The sequence below is a fragment of the Salvelinus fontinalis genome, chromosome 19 (assembly GCF_029448725.1).
Source record: "Salvelinus fontinalis isolate EN_2023a chromosome 19, ASM2944872v1, whole genome shotgun sequence".
Taxonomy (NCBI): Eukaryota; Metazoa; Chordata; class Actinopteri; order Salmoniformes; family Salmonidae; genus Salvelinus; species Salvelinus fontinalis.
In genome coordinates, this window is record NC_074683.1 from 21,883,417 (window position 1) to 21,895,388 (window position 11,972).

General features: G+C 44.6%; 1 protein-coding gene across 1 annotated transcript in view; it reads left to right on the plus strand.

Annotated features, from left to right (window-relative positions):
• LOC129816487 (ephrin type-A receptor 6-like) overlaps positions 1–11,972 on the plus strand; it is a 256,812-nt gene that overhangs the window by 164,040 nt on the left and 80,800 nt on the right. Inside the window, exon 7 of the mRNA XM_055871028.1 lies at positions 8,125–8,460. Within this exon, the coding sequence (XP_055727003.1) occupies positions 8,125–8,460 (336 nt within the window). The remainder of the gene's footprint in view (positions 1–8,124; positions 8,461–11,972) is intronic.

Below are 11,972 nucleotides of genomic sequence, written 5' to 3' on the forward strand. Positions count from 1 at the left end.
GTGTTATATACTCTTGGAGAGTACAGTACAGGCATGTAGTGTTATATACTCTTGGAGAGTACAGTACAGGCATGTAGTGTTATATACTCTTGGAGAGTACAGTACAGGCATGCAGTGTTATATACTCTTGGAGAGTACAGTACAGGCATGTAGTGTTATATACTCTTGGAGAGTACAGTGCAGGCATGTAGTGTTATATACTCTTGGAGAGTACAGTGCAGGCATATAGTGTTATATACTCTTGGAGAGTACAGTAGAGGCATGTAGTGTTATATACTCTTGGAGAGTACAGTACAGGCATATAGTGTTATATACTCTTGGAGAGTACAGTACAGGCATGTAGTGTTATATACTCTTGGAGAGTACAGTACAGGCATGTAGTGTTATATACTCTTGGAGAGTACAGTACAGGCATGTAGTGTTATATACTCTTGGAGAGTACAGTACAGGCATGTAGTGTTATATACTCTTGGAGAGTACAGTACAGGCATGTAGTGTTATATACTCTTGGAGAGTACAGTACAGGCATGTAGTGTTATATACTCTTGGAGAGTACAGTACAGGCATGTAGTGTTATATACTCTTAGTGTACAGTACAGGCATGTAGTGTTATATACTCTTAGTGTACAGTACAGGCATATAGTGTTATATACTCTTGGAGAGTACAGTACAGGCATGTAGTGTTATATACTCTTGGAGAGTACAGTACAGGCATGTAGTGTTATATACTCTTAGTGTACAGTACAGGCATGTAGTGTTATATACTCTTGGAGAGTACAGTACAGGCATGTAGTGTTATATACTCTTGGAGAGTACAGTACAGGCATATAGTGTTATATACTCTTGGAGAGTACAGTACAGGCATATAGTGTTATATACTCTTGTAGAGTACAGTACATGCATATAGTGTTATATACTCTTGGAGAGTACAGTACAGGCATATAGTGTTATATACTCTTGGAGAGTACAGTACAGGCATGTAGTGTTATATACTCTTAGTGTACAGTACAGGCATGTAGTGTTATATACTCTTAGTGTACAGTACAGGCATGTAGTGTTATATACTCTTAGTGTACAGTACAGGCATGTAGTGTTATATACTCTTGGAGAGTACAGTACAGGCATGTAGTGTTATATACTCTTAGTGTACAGTACAGGCATGTAGTGTTATATACTCTTAGTGTACAGTACAGGCATATAGTGTTATATACTCTTGGAGAGTACAGTACAGGCATGTAGTGTTATATACTCTTGGAGAGTACAGTACAGGCATGTAGTGTTATATACTCTTAGTGTACAGTACAGGCATGTAGTGTTATATACTCTTGGAGAGTACAGTACAGGCATGTAGTGTTATATACTCTTGGAGAGTACAGTACAGGCATATAGTGTTATATACTCTTGGAGAGTACAGTACAGGCATGTAGTGTTATATACTCTTAGTGTACAGTACAGGCATGTAGTGTTATATACTCTTAGTGTACAGTACAGGCATGTAGTGTTATATACTCTTAGTGTACAGTACAGGCATATAGTGTTATATACTCTTGGAGAGTACAGTACAGGCATGTAGTGTTATATACTCTTGGAGAGTACAGTACAGGCATGTAGTGTTATATACTCTTAGTGTACAGTACAGGCATGTAGTGTTATATACTCTTGGAGAGTACAGTACAGGCATGTAGTGTTATATACTCTTGGAGAGTACAGTACAGGCATATAGTGTTATATACTCTTGGAGAGTACAGTACAGGCATGTAGTGTTATATACTCTTGGAGAGTACAGTACAGGCATATAGTGTTATATACTCTTGGAGAGTACAGTACAGGCATATAGTGTTATATACTCTTGGAGAGTACAGTGCAGGCATGTAGTGTTATATACTCTTGGAGAGTACAGTACAGGCATGTAGTGTTATATACTCTTGGAGAGTACAGTACAGGCATGTAGTGTTATATACTCTTGGAGAGTACAGTACATGCATATAGTGTTATATACTCTTGGAGAGTACAGTACATGCATATAGTGTTATATACTCTTGGAGAGTACAGTACAGGCATGTAGTGTTATATACTCTTGGAGAGTACAGTACATGCATATAGTGTTATATACTCTTGGAGAGTACAGTACAGGCATATAGTGTTATATACTCTTGGAGAGTACAGTACAGGCATATAGTGTTATATACTCTTGGAGAGTACAGTACAGGCATGTAGTGTTATATACTCTTGGAGAGTACAGTACATGTATATAGTGTTATATACTCTTGGAGAGTACAGTACAGGCATATAGTGTTATATACTCTTGGAGAGTACAGTACAGGCATGTAGTGTTATATACTCTTGGAGAGTACAGTACAGGCATGTAGTGTTATATGAGAGAGAACAGATGAGGAGGAGGGCAGGAAAGAGGGATGGAGAAGAGGAGGAGTAGGGCAGGAGAGGGGGATTGGGAGCGGGAAGGTAGGAGGGGGATTGGGAGCGGGGAAGGTAGGAGGGGGACAGGAGAGGGGGATTGGGAGTGGGGAAGGTAGGAGGAGGACAGGAGAGGGGAAGGTAGGAGGGGGACAGGAGAGGGGGATTGGGAGCGGGGAAGGTAGGAGGAGGACAGGAGAGGGGGATTGGGAGTGGGGTTAGGCAGGAGAGGGCTCCAGCCTATTGTCCAGACAGACAGAAAGCTTGGCAGGACTGGAGGGTTTAAATCCCCCAGGCCTTTTAACACTGCCCCTCTGACAGCTGGCAGACTGCTCTGTACAGCACACACACACAATACCTGCACACACATACAATGCCTGCACACATCTACTCAATGGCTGCATGCACCTACTCTCACAATACCTCTCCCAGAATAACTTCACACACAATGGAGAAGCAGTCACCTTGATGATAAGCTGTCTGTAGTAGATAGTAGATGTTTGTCAAAGTGAACAATGGTATCAAAGTAGACATGGCATTATAATAGCAAGGTTTTGTTTTTTAGCCTTGTTTAAAGTGGATCTGATAGCGTTTTAGCAACATGAAATCTTATTACAATCTGTTCATATACACCCCCAGGAAGATCATGGCACTGTTTTCTGACAAGTGAGCACTTAGATATGGTCATTTTCACATTTCATAAATTCACAGAATGTTTGGAAATGACATAGAGTAAGGTGTTTGTGAAAATTCTATAGCAGTATAGACTGGGAAAGCGGGCGTGGATTTGGACAATTAATAGACTGCAGTAATTAAAATCAAATAAAAACATCTGTCTTACCCAAGACCGGAGTCTACGCAGACTGGTGCACCATAGCCAATCAGAGCTACAGTAGGCCTATATGCAGATAATCCATTTGCCACACAGACCTGTCATCATTCACTTTGAACTAGACTGTGTGTTCACAGGCAGGAGCAACAGTAATACTTTAGACCATTAGAACACATTCACCAAAAGCTCCAAAATACACATGAATGGATTTCTGCAAATATGTAAATGTGTCCTCTTACGTTTGGGAACTTTACAGTCCTATTGATCAAACAACCATAAAAAGGAAGGCTGTCTCTCACTGTAACGGCAGTCCTCCTCCTCTTCATCTGAAGAGGAGGAGTATTGAGGGAACCAAGGCGCAGCGTAGTGAAAAGACATATTTTATTAACGAAACACGAACTTGATTAAACTAACAAAAATAACAAACGGTGTAGACAGACCTAGACGACGTACTTACATAAAACAAGAAAACGCACGAATAGGAGACATAGGCTACACAAACCGAACAAACCGTAAACAGTCCCGCGTGGTGAAACAGACACAGACACGGAAGACAATCACCCACAACGAACACTGTGACAACGCCTACCTAAATATGACTCTTAATTAGAGTAACGCCAAACACCTGCCTCTAATTAAGAGCCATACCAGACAACCCAAAACCAACACAGAAACAGAAAACATAGAATGCCCACCCAACCTCACGTCCTGACTAACTAACACACATAACAAACTAACAGAAATAGGTCAGGAACGTGACATAACCCCCCCCATAAGGTGCGAACTCCGGGCGCACCAGCACAAAGTCTAGACGAGGGTCTGGGTCGGCATCTGACCACGGTGGTGGCTCAGGCTCCGGGCGAGGTCCCCACCCCACCATAATCAATCCTAACCTCCCTCTCCCCCTAAAAATGTCCACCCTCAATTTACCCCCACAAAATCCTCTTAGTAACATCAATGACAGGGACAGCACCGGGACAGAGAGATAAATCAAGACAGAGGGATAGCACCAGACAGAGGGATAGATCAGAAAATAGAGGTAGATCAAGATAGAGAGGGAGATCATGATAGAGGGGCAACTCCGGACTGAAAGGCAGCTCCGGACAGAGAGACAGCTCTGGACTGAGGAGCAGTTCTGGGTATATAGCCGTTTCTGGCTGAAGGGCAGCTCATGGCTGACTGACGAATCTGGACGCTCATGGCAGGCTGACGGCTCTCGACGCTCATGGCTGGCTGACGGCTCTCGACGCTCATGGCTGGCTGACGGCTCTCGACGCTCATGGCTGGCTGACGGCTCTCGACGCTCATGGCTGGCTGACGGCTCTCGACGCTCATGGCTGGCTGACGGCTCTCGACGCTCATGGCTGGCTGACGGCTCTCGACGCTCATGGCTGGCTGACGGCTCTCGACGCTCATGGCTGGCTGACGGCTCTCGACGTTCATGGCAGGCTGACGGCTCTAGCTGCTCATGGCTCGCTGGCGGCTCTGGCAGATCCTGTCTGGCTGGCGGCTCTGGCAGATCCTGTCTGGTTGGCGGCTCTGGCAGATCCTGTCTGGTTGGCGGCTCTGGCAGATCCTGTCTGGTTGGCGGCTCTGGCAGATCCTGTCTGACGGACGGCTCTAGCGGCTCCTGTCTGGCGGGCGGCTCTAGCGGCTCCTGTCTGGCGGACGGCTCTGTAGGCTCATGGCAGACGGGCGGCTTTGCAGGCTCATGGCAGACGGGCGGCTTTGCAGGCTCATTGCAGACGGATGGCTCAGACGGCGCTGGGGAGACGGATGACTCAGATGGCGCTGGGGAGACGGATGGCTCAGATGGCGCTGGGGAGACGGATGGCTCAGATGGCGCTGGGGAGACGGATGGCTCAGATGGCGCTGGGGAGACGGATGGCTCTGGCCGGATAAGGCGCACTGTAGACCTGGTGCGTGGTGCCGGAACTGGAGGCACCGGGCTAAGGACACGCACCTTCATACTAGTGCGGGGAGCAGGGACAGGGCACACTGGACTCTCAAAGCCCACTCTATACCTGGTGCGTGGTACCGGCACTGGTGACACCGGGCTGAGGGCAAGCACATCAGGATTTGTAGGGGGAGAAGAAACAGTGTGTACAGGGCTCTGGAGACGCACAGGAGGCTTAGTGCGTGGTGCCGGAACTGGAGGCACCGAACTGGATACACGCACTACAGGGAGAGTGCGTGGAGGAGGAACAGGGCTCAGGAGACGCACTGGTAGCCTAGTGCGTAGTGTAGGCACTGTAGGTACTAGGCTGGGGCGGGGAGGTGGCGCCGGAAATACCGGACCGTGCAGGCGTACTGGCTCTCTTGAGCATTGAGCCTGCCCAACCTTACCTGGTTGAATGCTCCCGGTCGCCCGAGCAGTGCGGGGAGGTGGAATAACCCGCACCGGGCTATGTAGGTGAAGCGGGGAAACCATGCGTAAGGCAGGTGCCATGTATGCCGGCCCGAGGAGACGCACTGGAGACCAGACGTGTTGAGCCGGCCTCATGACACCTGGCTCAATGCCCAATCTAGCCCTACCAGTGCGGGGAGGTGGAATAACCCGCACCGGGCTATGCACTCGTACAGGAGACACCGTGCGCTCTACTGCGTAACACGGTGTCTGCCCGTACTCCCGCTCTCCACGGTAAGCCTGGGAAGTGGGCGCAGGTCTCCTACCTGCCCTTGGCCCACTACCTCTTAGCCCCCCCCCAAGAAATTTTTGGGTGTTACTCACGGGCTTTTTGGGCTTCCGTGCAAGGCGTTCCCTCATAACTCCGGTTCCTCTCTCTCTTTTCCTCCACTCTCCGAGCTGCCTCCAGCTGTTCCCATGGACGGTGATTCACTTTAGCCCATGGTCCTTCTCCGTTAAATATTTGCTCCCAACTCCACAAGTCCTGTATACTTCCCCGTTGCTCCAAATTACGCTGCGTGGTTCTGGATTTTTGGTGGGTGATTCTGTAACGGCAGTCCTCCTCCTCTTCATCTGAAGAGGAGGAGTATTGAGGGAACCAAGGCGCAGCGTAGTGAAAAGACATATTTTATTAACGAAACACGAACTTGATTAAACTAACAAAAATAACAAACGGTGTAGACAGACCTAGACGACGTACTTACATAAAACAAGAAAACGCACGAATAGGAGACATAGGCTACACAAACCGAACAAACCGTAAACAGTCCCGCGTGGTGAAACAGACACAGACACAGAAGACAATCACCCACAACGAACACTGTGACAACGCCTACCTAAATATGACTCTTAATTAGAGGAACGCCAAACACCTGCCTCTAATTAAGAGCCATACCAGGCAACCCAAAACCAACACAGAAACAGAAAACATAGAATGCCCACCCAACCTCACGTCCTGACCAACTAACACACATAACAAACTAACAGAAATAGGTCAGGAACGTGACACTCACTCAGTTATGCACATCAACAACAGCAAGATCAACAACTAATGCTAGCCAGAGTGAGATGAGCTCAAATCTAAAGAGGGAGCATTATATAAACCCTCTCAAACTTTTTCAGCTACTTGGCCATCGAAATTGCACTGATTAACAATGGTGAGTAGTAGCCTGCTCGTCCCACGTTTTGACAACTGAATGGGAACTTGCCTGCCCGCACATTTGATCAATGACAAATACATTTGATTGACGACTAAGGGTGCGTTTGTAAATTGCCTTCAGTATGTCAGAGTGCACTCTGGGTTGTTCTTAAATTGAGAGCACACTGCACTGTTGACACTGGACGCGCTGGCCGAGGAGTAAGGTTGATCTGAGCATTCCTCACAATCACAGTCAAACACCCAAGCTAACTGTCTAAAGTTGGCTAGCTTCCTAGCTACTCCCAGACACAAATGAGAGAACACCTCATTCTGACCATTTTATTCGCCCTAGCAGACCTGGTTAGGCTGTTTGCATGTTATCTAGACTGTGCTGCTGGTAACAATTGACAGTGGTCATATTCGGCGGTGTTGCGTGTTGGTAAATTCATCAGTTATCCTTCACTCTTAGATGAGAGTGCTCTGAAATTGGATTAGATAGCCAGAGTGAATTTACGAACGCACAAGATATGCTAACTGGATAACAGTCGTCCAAGTTCAGCATAGCTAGCTAGCTAGAGTGATTCACATTTCTTACTAGCTAACCAAATGACACCTGCATCTCTAGCTGTAGCAGCCAAAAAACACTGAGGGGAAAAAGTCAGTCACTCACCCACTCCAATGACATGACATCATCCCAGCAGCTAGCTAGCAAACATTAGCCTACATGTTTTTAGCTTGCTAAATTAATAGATACATAAATAGTTACGCTAGCCACGTTATGACTGACTTGTGATCATTGCCCTTTCTAGTTTGATTATATTGACATTCCCAGCCTTAGTTACATTCGTCCGCTTTTGTCCAAAATATTGAGTCATTGAAACTGAAAAAGTGCATCCCGAATGGGTGGAGGCAACAAACAATGTACCAGGCCAGCTGTGATTTACAACCTCATATTATTTGGGACTACAAACAAATGTATTGGTGAATTATATTAATCATGCATTGAACTGCATCCATCTATTCTGCCAACAATGCCTTACTGTACGTCATGGAATGTTGAGTCAAATAGAACCAATTTTTTAAACCTCTTATAAAGTTAGTTTTGTAGTATGAACTGGAAATTTAATATTTTTGATTGATGTGACTGTCTGTTTGTTTCTTATCTGCAAAGTAGTTAAAACGCTGTCTGTTCCACTTAAAGTAGAATAACATTTGCCTTTTCCCTTTCAATGTGTTCTATACTCTTTATTTGGACTCATTCCACCACAAACTACAGAGATGTTGAGGCAGAAACATGATCAATCAACACGAAGCTCTCTCTCTCTATTCCAGGTCCTCCCTCCCCTCCTCGTAATGTGGTCTTCAACCTGAACGACACCTGTCTACAGTTGGAGTGGTCTCCTCCCAGCGACATGGGTGGTCGCAGGGACCTGACCTATAACGTGCTATGTAAGCGATGCGGCCCAGAGCCCGACCAATGCCATCTTTGTGGGGAAGAGCTTCGCTTTGTGCCCCGCCCCCAGGGCCTGACTAACGCCACCGTAACGGTGATGGACTTCTCTGCTCACGCCAACTACACCTTTGAGATTGAGTCACTGAATGGAGTGTCTAAGATGATTAACTACCCGAGACCTGTGGCCGCCATTACTGTCTCCACCGACCAGGGCGGTGAGTACACCTATACACTGACCTCTGACCCTGACCTCTTACCCTTAAACCCTCTGACTAGGGTGTCTAATTAAAATACATATTTTACCAATATATGTTAATTTTGTGTCTAATCCTCTAAAACCAATGGTCCAAACCTCATGTCTCTAGCATAATCCGTTCAAAAGTTATTGGAGCTTTTACCACCGTAGGATGGCCAGAATTAGGGTGACTAAATCAAGAGAAAAAAAGTGATAAAAAATCTGGAAAATTGCATCGTGTTAGCTAGGCTGGATTCTGTGCAAGAATGAAGGCTACTGACTGTCTAAAAGGCTCACTTTCCCCATTGAACTCATCTTTCTCTTTGAATCCGCGGGACATAAAACAATATAGAGGTCAAATGGATAGCGATTATGACACATGACATATAGTATTTTCATATTTTAGTGTACGCTTTTGATATTAATTCGAAACTCCTTTTCTTTTTCGAAGATTTCTCCCAAAAACAAGCATATCTCTGTGCAATGCCAGTGGAGCACTGAGCGTATACCAAGCTTTTTATTTTCAAAGCCTTTTACATTTAATTCAGCTTGCGTCATGCTAATTTAGCTTTTTGCAACCCGCGGAAACAACTTTCAAGACGACAACCACAAAACGGTAAATCCTGAAAAGTTGTTCCGAGCAACCTGCACTGCTATGTCAACCGAGCTCGGTCCGTATTATCAGATGTTTTAGGTTACCAAATCCAACTTTGTGGATATGATGTTAAAACTTCTTAAGTATAGGGGGCAGTATTTTCGTTTTTTGGCTAAAAAAACGTACCCATTTGAAACTGCCTATTTCTCAGCCCCCGAAACTAGAATATGCATATAATTGTCGGATTAGGATAGAAAACACTCTAAAGTTTCCAAAACTGTCAAAATATTGTCTGCGAGTTTAACAGAACTGATATTGCAGGTGGAAACCTGAGGAAAATCCAATCAGGAAGTGCCTCTTTTTTTGAAACCTCTCTGTTCTTATGCATGCCTATCATCCATTTAAAGGGATATCAACCAGATTCCTTTTTCTATGGCTTCCCTAAGGTGTCAACAGTCTTTAGACATAGTTTCAGGCTTTTATTTTGAAAAATGAGCGAGAACGGTCACATTGCGTAAGTGGATAGGTGGGGGCTCTCAGAGTGAGTTTTGCGCAACAGAGAAAGGCGGCCATTGTTTCTCCCGGTCCTATTGAAAAACCAACACTCCCGGTTGATATATTATCAAATATATATTTGAAAAACAAGCTGAGGATTGATTATAAAAAACGTTTGACATGTTTCTGTGGACATTATGGATATTATTAGGAATTTTCGTCTGCGTTGTTAGATATAAAAATAATCTTTATGGAACAAAAGGACCATTTGTTGTCTAACTGGGAGTCTCGTGAGTGAAAACATCCGAAGATCATCAAAGGTAAACGATTAATTTGATTGCTTTTCTGATTTTCGTGACCAAGTTACCTGATGCTAAATGTACTTAATGTTTTGTCGAGCGATCGATAAACTTACACAAACGCTTGTATTGCTTTCGCTGTAAAGCATAATTTCAAAATGAGACGACAGGTGGATTAACAAAAGGCTAAGCTGTGTTTTGCAATATTGCACTTGTGATTTCATGAATATGAATATTTTTTTGTAATTTTATTTGACTGCGGCGCTATGCTATTCAGCGTTGCTGATGACAATTATCCCGATACCGGGATGGGTAGATCAAAAAGATATGTCAGCGAAAGACCCCACTGAATGATTAATGTATTTTCTAACATAATTGAAATGTCATCACCAAAGCGCATTTTCTCTGGCCAGAGTGGGTGGACAACCTACTCTAACCCCTAAACCCCTTAACACTGACCCGTGGCGCCACGGCCGCCATTACAGTCACCTCCGACCAGGGCGGTGAGTACACTCACTCCCATGCACACATACACTGTCACATACACTCTCAATGCACAGTGTACAGTCTCTCTGTAAAGCATTATGCACAATATGTCCTCTGCGTGATAAAATGGCTATAGTTCTCATCTATCGATGCACGATATATCGGTGAATATATCGGAAACGGATGATATTAGCTAAAAATGCCAACATCAGCATCGGCCCGATGTCTAGTTTAACGCTGACGTTAAAAAACGATGTCAAAGCTACCGTGCATACCTATATAACGTAGGTACATGACGTAACGACGCCGCGTAAAATGTTGACAAACACGTGTAACACAGCATTCCTAACCTAGCCCACAATGTCTGCTGTGTGGATCGAGCAGCCAACAAGTCGAGCAGTCATTTGAAAGAGTAAGAACATTTCTGTGAGATACCTCAAAGGTGAAATCCATTAATGCCAAGATAATGTTATTCATTCCCCTTGACAATCAACCGTTCTCTGTCGTGGGGGATGTTGGCTTTTCTGTAGAAACTGATGGGTAGAAACTGCAGTCATTTTCATTATTCTTAGCAATGATTTAGGAATCCTTGAGTAAGTATTAGCTAGGTTGCCACTTGTTGTTCGCCTATTGAAATTGAACGTCAGTTCATGAAAATAAGTAGCTAGCCAGCTACTTAACCCTGTTGCCCAAAGCTAATGTTATAAGCAGCCAGCTAGCTTCATCTGGCTAGTGATGCTCGACCGGACCAGGTTATGTGTTGTGAAGCTAGTCACAATAAGGATTAAGCACAATAGTCAAATTTGTGGTTTGCCTTCAAAATAAAAGTATGTCATTGACGGTGATGCAAATGAATACAAACAGTAGAATTATGCCACACTTTTATTTTGAAGGCTAACCGCAAAGTCCACTATTGTGGCTAATCCTTATTGTGGCTAGCTTCACATAGATAGGTCCGACCACCATTAATCAAATAAGAACTGTCTTATAAATTAGGGTTGTTTTAGATGATGACACCTAGCTATATAGTTAGCTAGCTAACTATAGCTACTGAAACAAATGTCGTGTTGCTATGTTTTTGGAGAAGAACATTGTTTGCATCCACGAGCTATCTTGCTTTTTTTATGACAAGCTCTGTATGTGCACGATCATAACATATGTATCGATGAATTGTTGTGACATGTGAAATACGAGTGACATGCTGACCAGACCGGACACATCGCCTGTGCGAGCGTCGCAAAATACATTTTGAAATCCATGTTATTAAATTATTGCACCCACACTGCTCGCGTGTGCCAACGAGCGTCTGCGTTGCCAACGGCTAAAATAGAAGTCCTTTCTATTTCTGACGCAGATTGCGCTGAAAGTCCTGCCTCTCCCATCTTCTCATTGGTTTATAGAAGCAGGTACCCACGTGCCATCTCCTCATTGGTTATACCCACGTGGGTGATAGAAAGACGAACTGTTTTGCCGGTAGTCGTGGTAATACTATGAAAGTTTAGATGCGATCACCAAATAAGTTCAATGATGAAAAAGCCTGGAAGGAGGAGAGATGACTAGAAACGATTCGGTTGACCGTTTTATGTGTGGATTAATTGTCGGAATAGAGGACCTTGT